Here is a 19,922-nt window from a genome sequence, read left to right as displayed (position 1 = left end):
TTTAATTGATGTCGTAGTTGAGTTTTTATTAAGGGCAAAATACAATGAATGCTATGAACACTAAATAGAATTTTGCCAGACACTTTTTGACAGGGTTCCCCCTGTGACAGCCTGACAGCCACATCATGACCCCACCACTGTTAAATGCTCAAGTATGTGCCATTATTGGTTGTATGTGAGGTGTTTCAAGTCAAAGATTCCTCAAACTGACTGTCAGATATGCATCAGTTCAAACATGAATGTGAACTGTCTCAGAGGAAAGAAGCCGTGTACTGTGACGTAGCCCATTACTCCTTTCAGCCTCAACAAAGGCAGAGTATGCCAGATCCACTTCTTACATTCTTATCTTTCACAATAAAAGCTTTAGACATACACACTGTGTAACCTTTTACCAAAGGGACATCAAAAACACTGCAAGGATTTTGCTAAAAAGTAACTCAATGAAATAACTTAACAGTAGCTTAGACTATACAACAACTTCAGACAGACTGCCAGACGCTGCTCTGCGTTAATATGATCTCAGTAGTTGTTGCAAATTTGCATCACTGCCAGTGCATCAAAACCTTTTATTGAAGTGTTGAAATAATCACAAATTTGCAAAATACAGCATTTTTTTTTGTAGTTTACTCCTCAGTGTATAAAGGCCTTTATTCTGGTGGCTGCACTGAGTGGCTTGCAGCTTGAAGCTATCGTAGCCATTAATGGTGTAAGACACCCATATCTCCAAAGAGATATGACAAAGACAAAAGACGAGTGTCTAATACTTGGATACCAGACAACAATGCTGGTATCCAAGTATTAGACTGATGTGTTGCAACATTACAGGACTCCTACATGACTTCTTTTATTCTTCAGATCTTTTACATCTAATTTTGAAATCATTTTTGAACTTTTTTTGTTTGTTTTGTTTTGTTGTGGTAGTTTTTTTTTTAAACAGTACTTCATTATTTGAACCATTTGTCTTGAATTCATCCTCAGGTGGTGTTCTACTTTTCTTTACTTGTCTAGCCAGTATTGGCAGAACAGGTGAAATAGCAGAGGAGGAATTTATGGAGCTGGATTCAGTGAGGCTAAAGAAAGCTTTCTTAGTAAAATCAATGGTGGACTTAAAGTACTAAATTGGAAATACTGCTGTTGAGTTTATTTCATATTGGTTCCATTCAGTCTATTGTTTTTGGTTAAATAGGGGCATTGATTCCAAATGACACCAGAGCCTAAAAAATGCTAGCTTTGAATCATTATCAGTCAGACGAAAGATAAAGATGATCCATTGTTCAGTGGATCATTTCTGTCTCTGCAGACAGTATTCAATAATTTATTGAGTTTAACTAACTATCCTGCATGAGTCTCTACAGAGAAAGACATTAAAAGCAGCATCAGTGTTGTCTTATTAAAGTCAAGTGAACAAATGACTGTGATGACGGGTGATAGCTGTGTGCTCTGAATAATGGAAATAGTTAAGCATTAACTCTATCACATCCCCTTCATTCAGTAGCTTGTGTGATATATAGTAGTGCATGTGGCTATACAGAAGTAAAGCGCCTGTTATATAACAGCAACATAATGATACTGAAAACCTTTAATTAAGTTGCATTTGAATTCCAATTAAAATGGCATTGTGTGTGCTGCGCAGACAAACTGTAATTATAACACAGAGAACGATGACCTACATAGTTATCCGTCTTCTCCCTCAGGTCCTGGTTACACATGCTTGAATGTGCCAACATGCAAGGCCATAAACACAAAGGTTAACAAAGACTGCTCTGGAGGGGACACAGAGAGTAAACTTGGCCTCCCAAAAGTAATTTTTGCTCTGACATTTCAGTTAGAAGTCATCCAACAGGATTTTAGTAGCCATTTATGTGTTTACCAAGAGTTAACTGAGAAGATGGATAGCTGTCTTGACTTTTCAGTAAATATGAAGCTGGAGGTATCAGAACGGTTAGCTTAGCTAAGCATAAATACTGGAAACAGACATAGCAAGCTTCAAAGTTAACCAATTACGCCCCCCACTATCTCTGTAGTTCAGGTTAGCTGTTTTCCCTGCTACCAGTCTCTATGCTAAGCTAACTAGCAGTTGACTCCAGCTACATTTATACTGAACAGTGAGAAGCATATTGAACTATAATGTTCTAATATGTGTCCTTTGCATATCGTGAGAACCTTTCATCCTATGTCATACTTGTTGGGTGTATTGCTGGGGACCTAAGGATGTCCATTGTTTAGTTTGGTGCAGTTTTGACATGTGGCACTTTCAACATTAATAAACTTTAAATAATGAAAGCAAACTTTGTGGCTTTGTGCAGCAGCTGTGATGGGGCTTTTGGGCTCAGTAGAGAGCATTAATACTTTTTTAAAAGTCAAACTATTAACTAATAATGATAACACCACAAAGTAAATGTCCTGCATTTAGATTTTTGGAGGAGTGAAAGAGGAATTATTAGCATGTTGAATAGTTTAATAAATCATAATGCATCATATTCTAATTTTCAGATTCTGTAAGTAAAATCTGAATCTGCAACATGACCAATAGCACATCTTTTTCTGTAAATGTAGTGCAATGATTTACGCTGAAGTGGAAGTACACAGTAATTAAGTAGTTAACTGCTAAGTTGCATATTTTTACGTGCTTTGGGATTCTTTTGTATGTCTTTTCTAGATACAATTAGTTAGAATAGTAATATAATTCAATATTTTTTCATATCTGACCATCATAATAGATCTCGCTGTTTGGGGGCTCAGGTTTATTGCTCAGGACTCAAAGAAGCGTAGTGTTGACTGTAAGTTGTTTTTGTACAAGCGGCTCTTGAGAAAACTGCAAACAGCACCACAGGCCATGCATTCAGCCTGTTCGATCAGGCATGTTTTAAAAAGGCACTGCACTAGTTTCCAAAAATTACCATTAGTATTAATAGTATGGTGCCTATTTTTGTCTGCCTGCATACAGAAAACACGTGGCTTAGCTGCAGCAGGAGTCTACCAGTCTGTAGAAACAAATGCAAACGTGTGAGTTTCACCGCTGAAGGCCTTACACCCCCCCACCCCACATCAATCTTGTTCTTATGCAAACAAACATTACCACATTTTATTGCACATGCAACCAGCGAAAGTAAAGAAAGCACTGTTGTCTCTCAGTTACATCCTGTTGAACCTCATCCAAATGAAGTCTGTTTTTTTCTCTTCAGAATGACAGGTGTTGCTATTGTAAGTTCACAGAGTGTATGTTTCATTGTGTTGGCACGTAAACACACATCCCCTAAGGACAAGATATGACTCATTATCTTATTTGCGGATATAATTTCTGTCAAAAATTATATTTGTCGCACAGTAGTTTTTATTCTTTGACTGATTAGCTGGATGCTGTTGAGCAAATACATGACATGTTGTAGCTGTTTAAGTACATAAACTGTGCACATGTGTGTTTGTCTATTTGTCTTTTTACACGAATCTGTGTCCATGTGAGTCTGTCATATGATATTACACAGTCAGCTGTTAAAAAGCTGCATTACGACTAAAACATGAACAATTATCACCTTTATAGGTAAGAGAAGGTCATGCTCCCACAGGGTGTGCATTGTTGTTGTTACAGTTTTGAAAGTATTGATTTACTGATACATACCGCGTCCGAATATCTTAAACAATTTTAATACTCATTTCCCTATTATTGATACACTCAAAGCTGGGCTTTGTCGTTATCACTTACTGTTACTGTTTACTACAGTCATTCTGCTGTTCTCACCTGCCTCACCACTTCACTACATGGGATCAAGACACAGACTTTGTGCTGACTTTGCCACTTTTTGTAGTTGTTGTTTTGTGTCTCTTTATAGTTGTCAGCATCTTTTTGTGGTTTTGTCTCTCTTTGAGGTAACTTTGTGTGTCCTTGAGGTTGTTTTGTGATTCTTTCTGAGCATTTTGTGTCTCTTAATATTTTCAGTCATTTTATGTCTTTCTGTTGTTCTATTGCATGTCTTTGACAGCTTTTGTCTGTTTGAGGTATATTTTTACTTATTTTATGTCTCATTTTAGTTGTTTTTTATCTCTTCATAGTTTCTTTGCATCTCTTTGTGGTTCATTTTGAGTCTCTCCCTGCCCGATACATGTTAATTTGAGTTACACTTTGTTAGCGAAGGCCAGAGGGGCCCCTGACACTGTTGGCCCCTGAGCCTGTGCCAAGTAGGCCCGCTCTGTAAATCATCGATGGCTGTCACTAATGTTTGCTTGTAATTTGACTTCTTGCATTGTCCACTTGAAAAACAGCTTTTGTTTTTAAAGGGACATTTATGTAATTTGCCTTATGTGATGACAGCTCAAGCTCTACTGATGGAGCCTCTTTGTTGACTTTGAAGCCCCTGCAGCATCACACAGATGCCGCCGTCCAGGGACATGAGACAGTAAACAATGCTGATGAAGCTAAAAGCCTGTTGTTTTGCAACAAAGTGGACAAAAGTTAATCATCTTAATTAAAAAAATCTTTTTGAGGTTTGTAGCTAGCAATGTCTTATTTTAGGTGACGGCTTATGTAGCTCTCAAGCATGTCTTTATGCGCATTAACTGAATCCTGATGGCATAATTATGCTTTGTTCTACAAAAAAGTCTCGCTTAACATGGAATGCGGTTCAAAGGATCACAAACCTACTCTCTGTTCAGCTGGTTCTATTCAGCATTCCCTAAACATTGATTCACTGCATATGTCCTCCCTTTTGAACAGCACTGCATATCCTACAGGATGACATATATGTCTAGTTTTCATCATGTAATACCCCATTGCAGCAGTATACTGAACTGCATATTGCACATTAATTAATCTTAAAGGTTGTCTTCACAGAATTTTAAAAAAGTGTCAGATTATTCACATTTTTTTGTGCTGTGGGAAACATTTCAAAATACTATTTTAGGTGACACATTTGTGGATTCGGTTTCCTCTAATTTCACATTTATGACTGTTTACTCCTCAGTGGTGCTGAGCCAAATAACACTGCAGAGGAGGGAGGGACCTGGGCTGACAACATCTCAGACAACATCGCCTCAGACAACAAGTTTTCTCTGTACGGCACCGCGCCCAGGTCAAAGGTCAGTCAAGGTTTTTGCATTGTTGAATTCTTTTAACTATACTATTAGAAATGACCATCAGTTCACTTTTTTACCCGCAAAATGAGCATTTGTATATCAGTTATGCTGTGTTACCCTGCCCTGAATTTGAGAAGGAAACTATATTTCATAGTTGATTGGGACTATGTTTAACCATACCAAAACATCCATTTACAAACTCCCTCACAGCTCCTACAGTGTAATCCAAGTCTCATTTATGAATATGCTCAGTACTTCCCAAACATATGCATTTTCAAAACCTTACTATTTCAAACAGAACAGAAATTAAAACTATGCTCTTTTTAACATCTGGCTTTAACATTAAGGTTTTTTTATGTTCATATGTTTGTGTTTTAGCAAAAATGCATGTGTTCAAGAAGTATTGAGTATTGACTCGATAAATAACACCATTACTGCAGGAGCTGTGAGTTTGTAAAATTATGTATTTATCTAGTTTTACTGTTGTTAGACATGGTCCCCTATCAATCAATAAATCAACATTTTGATCATTTTCTGCATAGGTTTGCAAGGAAAAACATTTTCTTTACAAATTCAAGGTAATATGGCATGACTAACTGACTAACAAAAGGTTATTTTGTGAGTGACGTGTTCCTCAAAGTACTCAAGCAGTCGAGCAGGAAAGATTTTTGACTGGATCATGTCAAGAGGTGTGTGTGTGTGTGTGTGTGTGTGTGTGTGTGTGTGTGTGTATGTGTGTGTGTGTGTGTGTGTGTGTGTGTGTGTGTTTTAAAGTGTTTTAGCAAGCCACATGCCCATAATGCTATAACTGTGCATTCAAAATAGCATTATTTGATGGCACCTGATATGAGTACTAATGCTTTAAACTTGAAGCAGGCAGTGTTTTATAGTCACACATATTTTGGTTATGTCAATTACAATGTACCCTATTTTGTAATAATAGTGAAAAAATGTATTAGCACAGCATTAGACTGAGTATGCAAAAAAGGTTTGGCTTTAAGCATGAAAATGTGCGCTGTGTCTGTGTGTCACACTGCACTGGGTGAAAGGGTTTTTACCCGAGTCAAGTGTCTCATTAACAAACTAAGTGATGTTTTTAGGGGATTTCAAATTCAAAATAGTTAATTTGTTTTTTAGTTGACAGACCATTATCTCCTGTAATGTCCAAATAAGCTTTAAAGGACTTTATTCGCATTAGTTTCAAAGGTTTCCCAACTCAGATCAGTATACACTGTAAAAGCACAAGAAAACCTTACTTTAAGGGAAACAGTGTTTGAAACTTCAGGAGTGGCAGTTTTAAGAGGGCCCCGCCTTCCTCTTATGGATGTTTAACATTCTGTGCAAAATCTCTACAGACAGCATAACCATTACTGAGAGAGCATCCAAACCAACTAAAAGTGTCAAATTTCCCTGAAAACTGAACCAGGAGACAAAAGCTTAAAAAATATTTGAGAGCTTAGTTAGCACCGAGCGTCTGTGCAACCAGCAAATCAGCCTCCAGGGAAAACATTTCAACATTTTTTACAAGGTTGTTTTCACTGCTTCTCACAGCCCAACTGACTCTAATGTGACGCAGTCAGAAACTGATGAAGCTTAAAGGCCTTAAGTTAGTAACTTTTATGAAAATAACATATATTCTGATAAAAGTATATCATGAAAAATCATTTTCCTCCTCCTGCTTCCTCTAATGGCATTAACGAGAATCTACCGCGGGCACTGAAAACGACCAATCAGAGCTGAGAAATCTGTAATGCAGCTGTCAATCATGTGCTTGTGACTGCGCAAGATTTAAACATTATGGCGTTCTCTAAGATGAGCTGCAATATAAGACAGCACATTGGTGCTTGGTGAGCTAGCAGTAAATGCATGCTACCTTTGCAGTTAAACAGTTGGTGGGTGTAGTTCAGTATGAAGAAAATAGTTCCTACGTTAAACCGCTCACAACAAGGTCTGTGGATTATCTTGAGTAAACAGGTCATGATATTTGTAAACAGAGACTGGTCAGTTTTTTTAATCTATTTTTTTTTTGCTGCTTTGAGACATGCGGAGAGAAATACATTTGTGCTCTGCAAAGTAGGTTTAGTCATATTGTGAATCATAATTTATTAATAATATATGGCCTTTAGTTACACAGGAACATTATGACTATAATAATAGGCAATTAAATTTGTCAACTGTTCAGTCCAGCTCAGCAAAAGCTGATGGCTCATTGCCAGGCTGGTAACCAGTTTTAAACTTGGTGCTTTGCCCTACCCAGAGGGTTGTGAGGCCTTTGTGATAACAAAGAAGATAAGAAAACATTTTATAAAAAATATACAGTAGGTCAATATATCGGCATTTCATTAATTTTAGTGAAGACGATTAAATTTAATTTTTATTTCTCAAAATTCAGATAAGCCTAAAAGATGTGTTAAAAAACAAGTCCCACTGAATATCGGCACAGTGAAGTTACTCTAAAAGCCTCAACCTGCATTACAAAAGTACTCTTTTAAAACAACCAAGAGCTAATAGAAGAATGGCCAAGTGTTAGGGAGAAGACAACACTGAATTTCTGTCAAAATAAGCCTATTAAGTATGTATGATTGTTATTTTCAAAGAAATTCAAAATTCACACACACACACACACACACACACACACGTATATATTACAGACAGTCATATAAAAAAAGTTTCTAAATTATCAGGAAAACTATCACTGATGCAATTTTCACAGACGACAGTCTGCTCAAAATCCATCCAAAATGCTAACTTAAGACAAATTACCTGCAGTTATTGTGTTCACTGATTGTTAATTTTACAGTTTATCAGTTGTTACATACTGTTATAGGTATATACTAAATATAACGTAAAATTTCCATAAAATGTCACATAGTCAAGAGGGTTTTCAGGATACTTGATAAAATGATATCAAATGGAAAAAGGAAGGGGATAACTCCACCCTACCCTAATATTAAAGCATGACGAGCTTTTTACGAGCTGACGAGACAAGGAGAGAATGAAGCCACAACATCTGATTCTCTGAAACGTCTCTTTCTCTGCTGCCTGGAAGGCTAACGGGATAATATTCTGTTAAAACTTGATATATCAGTCCCTGTGGCGATAAATATCTGGCACATGATTCTGCAGTTTTAAATGAAAAAAATTCAATTAGCTTTTTGTCCCTCAGCCATGTCACTTTCTATCTTGTGACATATGTAGGATAACATCAATCACTGAGGATGACATATTTATTGCAGGTTCGTTATTTTGGTTGGTCAAAGTAATTTGTGCACATTATTTTTTCCTGTTTAAACAGATCAGAACATTTTAAAAAAGGCACTTTTACTTTGGTTTTGTAAGAGATAGAGACATGGGAGCTAATCTAATTTTATCTTCAAAATCAATACAATTATTTCATTATATTCCATGTTTTGGTCGTGGTTGTATTCATATCAGAGTTTTGCTCTCAGATAGAAAGACTTGCATGTAGGTTTCCTTTTGGCCTTCTAAAGATGTTAAAACTTGTCTGAACAAGAATGTCCTTGGGGGCAATTTTTTTGTGTGTTAGGGTGGAGTAAAAAGGCCCCCTGTTCAGTGACTTCATGAACCCCTCTTTATGGGTAACTGGTTTGCAGAAACTCCCTTGAGGTCTTGCTTACACAATCATAACCACCTTATGCTCACAGGCACTCACTCACAGATAATCCTGATATACACCATGCAAACAAGCACAATCTTTATTACCTACTATATTTACCCATTGCTATTATTCATTTACACTCACACTTAATAACTACTCATATAATCTCAATTGGTTACACCCACAAAAAGACAAACAACTGCCTGCAGCTGACCAACATACAGACATACAGACTGCTCTCTAGAGGGCAGCGTACCTCCAAAAATAACAGTATGCCTGTGCACAGTTCAAATTCACAACACTTGTGACTGGTGCATATTCAAAGGTGGAGGAAGGATTCTGATCCTTTACTTGAGTACAAGCTCTAATACTACACTGTAAAAATACTCTGTTATATATATACACACATGTATGTGTGTGTATTAGATATGAATTTGAGTCAGAAATAGGAGAAATAAACCAAAGATTTTCCAGAAGAGGGCGCCAGGGCTTTACTTAACAGCAGCGCTGTGATGAAGCGCTCTCTGATCTGACTGCTTTGTAGCTGAGACCTACAGGACAGACTGTGTGGAAGAACATAGTGATCCCACACAATTGTTTTACTTAAATTATAATACATTGATCTGGCAGCTGCTACATACGGAGCAGCATATGAGCATGGCATTCAGGAAGTGAATGTATAAATGCATTAAATGTGTGTTTTCATTGTATGGCGGGAATGTGTCAGCTCTCAAAATGAGAGTAATGCTAACATGAAGATCTGAATTCTTGCTTTGCATGTGAACAAATGAATCTGAATAAGCTTTAAAGCATGCTATAACAGTCTTTAAAAAGGCAATTGAAATTTGTTGTGGCTGCATTTGTAGACCAGATCAGAAGATATCATATCAAACATTCAAATGCCTGAGGCAACCTTTCGTAGACATGGGTCATTGAAGAAACTACCAAAAGGATTACATCCTAGTGCAAGTGTGAAACAAGCCACACTTTTTCAGAACACACAACACTTTACCCTGCATCATGTACATCCAACTTAAATTAATACAAGAAATATGTGTCATTGTGCAAGAATCATCAAGGATGGATTAAAGATCATTAAAGTGAAAAATTTCACTGACATCTTTACAACAATCCCTCATCATTACAGAACACAAGAGCATTTCTTAGCTTCACAGCCCTTTCTCCTCAAAATGACATTTAAATACAACTAATATGAGACAGCAAATATGTTTTGAGGGAAACGTTATGCTGAGTCAATCACGTGTTCTGTTAACACAATGGTTTATGCTGCGATCACATGGAGTCCGGCAGATGGTAGGCAGCAGATCGGCAAAACACGACCTGGACAGCACGGGAAAAAAAAAAGTTTTTAAAACTTCCAATGGAATGGCAGGATGGCAAAATATAATTTGCATGATGATTTGTTGCTATGGTGATTTGTCAAAAAATGGAAAAAATGTACTGAATAAAACTATTTTGTGTCTATTAAAATATTCAATTACTGTAGCAATTTACCTAGCCAAAAAAGGAAACGTTCTCTTCATTTTCTATTGGAAACCTAAAATGATTATTAAATTGCCTCAATAAAATTCCCTCCAAAAGTCATATATTAATTCATTTCCAACATGGAAAGCGAATTACTATCAATTAATGTTACAATTATATAATTATACAATTACATATTATACAATTCCTGGTGTTGTTGCACCAAAATTACTAGCTTTTTGCAATATCCAGTGGAAATTCCATTCTGGAGGACAGCAAAAAATTAAACATTTTTAACTTTGGACAGCATACCGTTGCTGGTATTCTCAGGCAGCCTCGCCTAATTTTGCCATCCTGTTCTCCTTCACTAAAATGACATCTGGTTTGCCATTTAGCATCTGCCTGATTCGATGTGAACGCAGCATCAGTTTGTGTGCTTATGCACCTTAAAGCTACAGTTGACAACTTTTATTGAAATAATTTGTCATATGGTGAAACTGTAACTGTGTACATGAGAGATAAATCATGTTCCTCCTCTTCCAAAGAACCACCACATGTGAACAAAAACAAGCCAAGCCCACGAGTCTCTAACATGGCTGTAAATCCTGTCAATCATGCAGCAACTGAATCTCGATTCATATTTGATTAGTGCTGCCTAGTTTAAGTTTGACCGCAGATCACAAGCAGTGATTCACAGCTTCATTAGAGACTCCTCGGCTCTGATTGTTTTTTCCCTCCACAGGCGGTAAGGTCATCAGTGGCACTACAACGCAATAGAGTAGGCAGATGATATGATTTTTTTCCCAATATTGTCTGTTTCATTTAGTGTTGTGTCGAAATATTGACAGCAAATATGCAAAAAAGGTTTTTGTTCTTTTTTTTTTTTACCAAATTTAGCATTTATGTACTTTTTTAACTCACTACAGCCTCAGCTAAGACTCCACTGTGATTGTTGTAGTTGCTTCTTGTACATTTTAAACTATCCATCGCAGAGGGAAGAATTTGTCAGGCACACCCAGTTTAAAACCTGGCTCATAGCAGTGACAGAGATGGCAGGGCCTCCTTTGTCACCAGGACAGAGTCCCCTTTATCTTGTAATCAGTGTTTGCCTGCAGGAGCACACATTGGTGTCTTTATGGAATATCTGATAGGAACACATGGGTCACACAAGGTGCTCTCCCAAGGTACTCTGCGTCTTTTTAAAACTTCTGTCCTGCTAGATTTATACTTATTTCATATTTTTTATTTATATGTATACTTATTTAATTAGCTTTAGTGACACTCTGTCAGCTATGACTTATACTTCAAAATCCATGTACCATTTTAAGCAGTCAAAGTTATTTCATGACAAACTGATTCTTACTTGCCTACGGCTGTATATGTTATTTGCTGTAAATTATAATAATCTCTGGGCTACAAGTTACAAAATATAGTCACCTCAATATTTCAATTAGTACAATATGTAAATATTTAAAAATAAAATATGTATAGTATGCTGAGTATGTCAGTGTGTAAAAATATAAATGTAAGAAATACAGTACTAGACAATTGGTGCTGATATTTGAATATTTAAATTACAATATGTATAATGTGTTGAGTGTGTAAAATATATAAAATATAAAACTTTGCCTTATACTAAAATGCAGTGTATAAAACTAGTATATAAGTTAAAAATTTAAATATGTTTTCAAGGCCTCATAATGAACAAGAAGATATATATAATCAAGATGAACAATAAGAATATACACGGTACATACAACGTGTAACATGTTAAAATATAGTCTACATTCAAGAGTTGAGATACCAGGTTTATTAGATCATGTTCTATTAGTCTTTCATTTTTTTTCAGGGTGGAGCAGCTTTTACTGCTTGGAATGAAGTTCGGGTGTTAACTACTCTCCTCGTGCTATGTCCTCATTCTTACCTATGAAAGAAGCAGGAGGTTTTTAATTAATCCTTTGCAAGCGCTTGATAATGGTTAGGTATGTTTGGTATGTAGGAAATGAATTTGTAGTTTATATTTTATGTAATAAAGAGTAATTGAGGTTACGCTCACAATACATAGTAATGGTTAAGGCAATAGATTTCTAGATGATTTTAGAAACATGCTCATTCAGAGTTAAAATTTATCTTCAAATTCAGTAAATTAGCATTTCTTCCTTCCTCTCCCTCTCTCTCTTTCCAGCTCTCCATCCTTCCCTCTACCTCTAGCAAAGAACTGAGCTACTCAGAGTTGGACCTCCGTAAGCCCAAAAGGATTTCTTCCTTCTCCTTTGGTTTTAGAAGGAAGAAGAAGAATGATGATGAAGAGAGTATCTCTAGGAGCACTGCCGTCCTTCATAGGCCGGGCAGTGAAGAGCCAAAAGAGGTAACACCGTGCCCCAACTGTGTTTCAAATTCATTTCTGACAAATTATTTTTTCTGTGAAGAGCTGTATGCAACATTCAGAGCATTAATACAGCATCAGTGTGTCCTGAACAGAGAATGAAGTCACACTCCCTATAAGTGTGTTGTAATCTGAGCTTCTCTGTGGTTTGTTGTGGTGAGCTGGTCCAGTGGCGCATGCCGAAGTGCATGTGTGTCCAATTGGCTAGCTAATAGCTGCTGCTCTGCACTGTGCTCAAACAAAAGTTACTGCTGATATCAGAATTGCATCAAGCATAGTGTGTATCCTCCTGTTCCCCGCAAGTAACAACGTTAACTTTGTCAGCAACATTGCTATTGAAGTTGTACAGACAACTCATATGCTCTGAATATTGCATAGAGCCCTTTTAATTTTTCCAATTTTGTGTATAAACTTACTATACACATTTTATGATCATACTGTTTTGTCTGATTTATCCAGTTTGTACTTCTCAAGTATTATTATATTTATGTATTTTCCATATTACCATTGTTGGGTTAACCATTTGTCTTTCTGAGAGATAACTCCTAGGAAAATCTTTCTAATATCTCTTGGTCAGTGGACAGAATATTGTTTTGATCCAGAGTGTTACAAGAGTTTTTAAAGTGCCTACAATGGCTAGTTTTATAATAACAATACATTAAATGACAATGGAAAACATTTAAGAAAGTTAAAGTCACTTGTGAGTCTTAGCTCCTGTTTTTACTTTCTGTCTGTAAATTCATTGTTTTATTCACTCTCAAGGGATTGTTTTTGGCTGTAACCGACAGTTGTTGTCAGCGGAAAAGCTCAAAAAAACACAGTGTACTACCTGCTCAGCACCAAAGTGCAGACAGACACAGTTACTAGCTGGTGAACACACTGGAGCATTCAGCAGCTAAAGAGCAAGATATTTCCCTTAGGAGTAGGGAGAGACCAAAAACCGTTTCCTAATTTCTTGCAATTTGCAGGACATTTCTTGTCAAATTGCTCACTGCCTTTGTTCCCATGTTGCCTAAGATATCAAACCAGATTTGCTCATGTTTCAAAACTTATGTCAATCGAGGTTTCAAAGGGTTAAAAGGTGTGTTCAGAACTTGTTTTCTTGCTCGTAGGTGGCCAAAAAACAATTATTGCAGGTTTTAGTATTCTAAAAAGAGTTGTTTGTTGTTTTGAAAGATCAGCAGGGAATTATATTTCAGAATGACATAATGCTTGACCCTGTGGCTCTACTGTAATGATGAAACCAGAGAGGTGCAGACTGGGTCTAACTTGTACATATCTGCATATGCAAACTCAACAAATGATCTTGTTCTAGACTCCTCTGCGTCTCAGTCAGATGGAGCTGGATAAGGACAACACGAAGATGACGATCAGCATGTCTCAACCACAGCTTGACATCAGCAAGAAATTTGACATCCCTTCTCCTCCCCCTTTAGCCACAAACCAGTTAGACTCATCTTTCACTCTGCCGAACCAATCAGGGTCAAATGTCAATATAGACACACAACAAGAAGTGAAAGAACCTCTGACAAACGGCTCCGCTCTTTCTGACGAACACGAGGAACCTCAGAAAGCCCCGATTGCTACCATCCCTGAGCTGCAGCTGGATAGTCTAGACTCTTCAGAGGAGAAAGAGACCATTCCTGTTCATGAAAACTTCAATAAATCTGACACCACAACACTTACAGAAATCACCTCCGTTGTCGATAACCAGATTGAATCTATCTTTACAGCTAGCCAGCCTTCAATTGTGCCTGACACCTCTGATGACAGAATAGCAGTTGCTGATTCAGTCATCACAAACAACGGTGTGTGTGATGAGGACATCCTCCAGCAGTCTCACACAAAAATAGAAATCTCTCTTACTGAAACCACCAGAGATATATTATCACATCATCAACCTGACGCCCCTGACACAGCTGGCAGTGCAACTCAAAATGGTGAACTCTCTGTGCCAAATACTGACTCCAAAATTGACACCACAATTACAGATTCGACCCCTGTTCCTCTCGCTGACAACTCGGCTCTAAGCGCAAATTCTGCGTCTGTCCATCAAGAAGTCTCAATTTCTCACACTGTTCCTGAAACTGCCATCAGTGTGACAACAACCTCCTCTGTTAGCAAAGAGAAGAGCACTTGTCCTGTCAGTCAAGAAACAGTTTATGAAGCGTTGTATGACTCACTACTCCCCCAGAGTTTTACCTCAGAAGTATTGTCATCCCTCTCAAAATCTCTGCCTCAAATCCATACTGAGATAAGACATCAAGAAGTCTCAGTTTCTTGCACTGATAGATCTGTTCCTGAAACTGCCACCAGTGTTACAACAACCTCCTCTGTTAGCAAAGAGAAGAGCACAATTCCTGCAAATCAAGATAAAGTTCTCCCCCAGAGTGTTGCCTCAAAAGAAGTGTCAACCCTCTCAAGCCCTCCACCTCAAATCAACACCAAGATAAGACATCAAGAGATCTCAATTTCTTGCACTGATGGATCTGTTCCCGAAACTGCCCCTAGTGTAAGAACAACCTCTTCTGTTTGTGAAGAGAAGAACACAAATTATGGAGCGTCGTATGACTCCCTTCTCCCACAGAGTTTTACCTCAGTGGAAGAATCATCCCTTTCAAATCCTCCGCCTCAATTCAGTACCGAGATAAGATGTCAAGAAGTCTCAATTGCTTGCACGGATGGATCTGTTCCCAAAACTGCCACCAGTGTCACTACCACCTCTTCTGTTAGCGAAGAGAGGAGCACTCGTTCTGTCAGTCAGGCTACAATTTATGGAGCTTTATATAACTCCCTTCTCCCCCAGAGTTTTACCTCGGGGTTAGTGTCAGCCCCCTCAAACCCTCCACCTCAAATCAGTACCGAGACAAGAGAAGTCTCAGTTTCTTGCAATGATGGATTTGTTCCACAAAATGCCACCATTGTTACAACAACCTCCTCTGTTAGCGAAGAGAAGAGCACACATCCTGTCAGTCAGGATAAAAATAATGGAGCGTCGTATGACCCCCTTCTCCCCCAGAGTTTTGCCTTGGAGGTAGTGTCACCCACCTCAAACCCTCCCCCTCAAATCAGTACTGAAATAAGACATGAGAGCACCAGATCAGGACCCATCATGGTTAAAACCCACAATGAACATCACACAGAAACCAATGTTACATACTCCCTCCTGTCAACTTCTAAGGACTCTTCTCACAGAACAGATGATGCAGTAGGCGGCTGTATAAACAGAAATTCTTCCGTTAGCGAGATAAAGGGGGTTCCTGCTACCTCCAGATTTAATCCTACTTCTTTCCAGCCTCAACAAAACACAGAGATCTACAGTAGGTATCTACTATCGTGTCCCATTTCAGATTATAAACCAGATGACAGTGGTAGCATTTGTTACTCAGAGCTAACTCGTTCCCTTTCAGAGGTGAAATCTGACAGCTCTAGCCTCATTCAAGACAATGTCAGGTCAGTTTCTGTGGTTGAAAGCCCTGCCCCTCCTGCTTCTGACGATGTAACGTCCCAAGAGACAGATGCTCAGGTTACAGACTCCAAACGGAGAGTGATTCTAGTCAAAGAGTTAGTCACAGACGAGGCGAGCGCTGATCCTGTCTCTCCGTCTCCCGTGCCTGAAAAAATGAGTGAATCGAAGGGTCTTGAGATAAGAATTGAAACAAAAGAGAGTTTTTCCACTCCTACTGGACCGACAAATGGGTCTGACGGGCCTTTGAGCCCAACATATCTGAGTGTGGGATCAGATGATGGCAGTGCCATGGAGATCTACTACAGTGCTGAAGAGGACAACACAGAGGAGAGCCCGCATGTAGAGGTGTACAAGGTGGATGAAAGAGCAAAAAGCCCTGTGGTAGATGTTGTAAAAGAGGCCTGGCTGCGTGAGGACCTTCCACACCAGGGAGAGATCACAGAAAGCAGGATAAAGCAGAGAGATGAGGGAGAATTTAGAGTGTTGATTGTTAAAATGCAGAGCGAGGAAGGTAAGATGGGCAATGACGAAGAAAAAGAGGATCTCAATAGTCGGACTGAAGTGCAAGTGAGAGGTCAGAGGTCAGAGGATCAAGTGCAGGAGATTAAAATGTCTGACTTTCTTGTTGGCAATGATGCAAAGACTCAGGAGAAAGACGAAGCAGCCACAGTGTTGCCACAAGTGAAAGAAGGGAAGGGGGAGGAGGAGAGAAAGGAGGAGTTACCGGCCACACCGGTTCAGCAGGTGAATACACGGATGGTATGCGACTTGGCTCCACCCTCCAATGAGCCGCATGGGCAAGGGGAGGGATCGGCGGGAAATGGGACCACGAAATTGGAAACAGAAGACCCCCCTAATGGAGAGAAGCAACTTGCAAGCCAGGAGATACAATATATGTCCCACAAAGACATTATGATTTCTGAATACATGCAGGCTGTCTCCAGTAACACAGGAGAGGAAGATGTGATCACACCCAGATTTAGAGAGGCAGATGAGCAAGTTTCCCCAACTGCAGCGGCACAAAAAATAGTCGAAGTGAGCACAGAAACCAGCAGTGTCACTACAGCAAGTGCAGTCACAGATCCGTCTGCCGGAGTAGAGGTTGTCACGGGCACTTTGACACACAGTGCCGAGCTGCAATCAAATGCCACACAGATTGAACACAATAGGGCTCCGCAGAGTAGTGAGTGGGTGGATACAATTACTGAGAGCACAGACAGAACCAGGACGGTGCAGGAACAGGTGGCAGTCGAGCTGTCAGCCCAGAGCATAGACACACACCTTCCTGACACCAAAGCTGCTGAGACCCTGTCAGAGAGACAAGAGCATCCAGCAGAGGCGCAACCCGACCTGACTCAGGGGTAAGACGAGAATCTTAACATCTTTAAAAAAATATTTGTTGTTTGAGTCCAGGGATGTAGGCGTATTGGCCTGAAGCTAAACATAAATGAAGTGTGTGAATGAACATGTAATTTGAAAGTCCTGTGTGTACTTTATAGTTAGCTGTCAAGTTTAGGGTGCATCGAGGTGAAGTGTTAAAGGTGACTTATTTTACAAACTGAGCCCTGTCATTTAAGACATTCAAGCCTTGTAGCTTCTGGAATGTGCAACATGTAGCCTCAGGGATATGTGAGACATAAGTGAGCCTTAATCTGCCTAATGTAAAGGAATATACAGTAGGTGTGCAACCAAGATGATACACTTTAAATGAGTAACCTCAACTTTCTTGCCTTACTGTGTGGCCATCTGATAAGGCCCCTGAACCACATCAACATTTCCACTTATAAAAAGAAGTTGAGATGAGCTGAAATGTTTACCAACAGAGCTGTCTACATACCTGTGTAGTTCTGAACACACCCTTTTAAAGGCACCACATGGTAAGTGCTATAACTACATCACTGTCACATCCCCTCATGTCAGTGACATGACTCAGATTGACAAATCCAAGTAGCATGCAGTGAACAGATCACTGATCACTGATCCACATGCAAAGTTTGTCCATTATTTTTTCAACCCTGAGCTATCAGTGCAAGTAAGAGTCATAATTGTGACTTTTAGGACCATAGGTTTCACTTCCTCCACTGTTACATCCTCAACTTTAATTCACAACTGTAGTAATTATATCTACCAAACAAAATCTTTTCCGGCAGAGATCCCGAAAGCAAACTTTCATCACATGGGGGTCTGTGACCTAATGTGTGTCAATTTAGGGGCCCTTGACACAAAAAAGCTTGATAACCACTAGTTCAGTCCATCAATTTTAATTTTTTTCTTCAATTAATTGATTGACAATTTAGGTTAAAAATATCAAGAAATAATATGCAAATTTCAAAAGCACATTGCAATTTCCCTAATAATAATAAATAAATAAAAATTACTTTATGAAGGACTCAAAATTGGTCCATAGCATACTGCATAAAATTACTGTGCAATGTTTAATTTAAATCTTTCTGGTATCACAGGCGCAGAGCCACTAGCCCAACACTTGCTTTTGTCATCGTTGTAGGAACTTGCAACTCTAACCAACCTTACTCATAAGATTACAGTCCATTTTGGCTCCAAAGTATGTCCTGGCACATTAAGCATTGGGTCTTATGCCAGAATTGTATCAACACATTTATATAACACAGTTATGTTTTGACTTTGCAACATTGTTTTATCAGAAGCTATCCTTTGATTGAGCACTTTAATTCACAGGAAGGATGGATTTCAGAGGAAAAATGTGAAGAAGTTAGGAATGTTGCTCTCTTTGGCACAGCAGGATGAGCTGCATGTGTTGTGCATTGACGTGTTTTCTTGATGCTACTGGTTTGTTTGGTGTGAGTCAGAAGTGTTAACAGCTGCAAGCAAAGACCGTGGCTTCCTTTTTTCTCCTGCCAGACGATGGAGGAGATACCTGAGAACATGTCTGAGATAAGACTTTCTTAGGACTTTGTGGCGCATGCTGACAGCTGCAGATTAACTGTTACAGCTACATTATGTAAACAAAGCAGAGACTTAACTCAGTGCACAACACAAAGAAAAATCGATCTTGCTGTACTCACAACATAAAAGGGATTTAGTGGCTTTGGATGCATCACTACATGTATACTGTATAAACAGCTACTTTCTATAGTAGTTGAACAACTTTGTGACTCGTCGTTCAACAGGTAATTGTGCATTAGGTGCTCAGATCACTTACATATTGCTTGCTGATTTACAAAGTTTTGCAGAGTATAGTCAGTATGAGTTCTTATTTATTTGTTATTTATTAGAAGAATATGCAGCATCATATTTTTTTGTATTTTTTTAAATCACAAGATGGCAGCAGAGACTTGTCTTTTACTTAAGTATAAGGCTGACAGATTACCAACACTGAAATAGGAGACGGTCTGGCTCAACAGATAAAGAGGAAATTAATTAATTAATTAAGTAGTAAAACAATCCTCTTTTTTTATTTCTTTCAAAACATGGTGAAGAAGTTACAAGTCAAGAGTTACAACAAACAAACCTGAAATTCTGCAAAAAAGAAAGAATGGAAAAGGGGTTTATAAAAGGGAAACAAAACAAAAAATAAAGAAATGTATAGATAAAATAGTTGTTATTAATAATAATAATGATAACAACATTTTTTAAATAGTTTTCTTTATAGTTTCCCCCGTTTTTATTACTATTAACTCCTAATAATTTCTCTCAGTCTCAAAGAAATCAAATTAAATTTGCTCAAGATTTAGAGGTCTGAATGCATGCAAAAGGCTGAATCTGAATGCAAAACAAGAAAACAAGAAGGAAAAAAGTTAATAGACAAAAATTAAACATGCCAACTGAAATAAAGACTAATGTCTTAACTTAATGTTGGTATTTTCATTCATGTATTAAAAAAGTTTTTAAATACTGAAAACAGTTTTCTGCTT

The 19,922-nt window shown here is 38.3% G+C and overlaps 1 protein-coding gene across 1 annotated transcript in view; it reads left to right on the top strand.

Moving 5' to 3' along the window:
• The window catches only part of crybg2 (crystallin beta-gamma domain containing 2), a 60,466-nt gene that overhangs the window by 6,588 nt on the left and 33,956 nt on the right, over positions 1–19,922 (top strand). Inside the window, exons 2-4 of the mRNA XM_088090715.1 lie at positions 4,959–5,073; positions 12,360–12,542; positions 13,876–17,390. Of these exons, the coding sequence (XP_087946841.1) occupies positions 4,959–5,073; positions 12,360–12,542; positions 13,876–17,390 (3,813 nt within the window). The remainder of the gene's footprint in view (positions 1–4,958; positions 5,074–12,359; positions 12,543–13,875; positions 17,391–19,922) is intronic.

The sequence above is a fragment of the Plectropomus leopardus genome, chromosome 17, assembly GCF_026936395.1.
Source record: "Plectropomus leopardus strain MGB_pleo_1.0 chromosome 17, ASM2693639v1, whole genome shotgun sequence".
NCBI lineage: Eukaryota > Metazoa > Chordata > Actinopteri > Perciformes > Serranidae > Plectropomus > Plectropomus leopardus.
The sequence above is the reverse complement of the archived record's forward strand: the minus strand, read 5'-3'. Positions and strand labels throughout refer to the sequence as shown.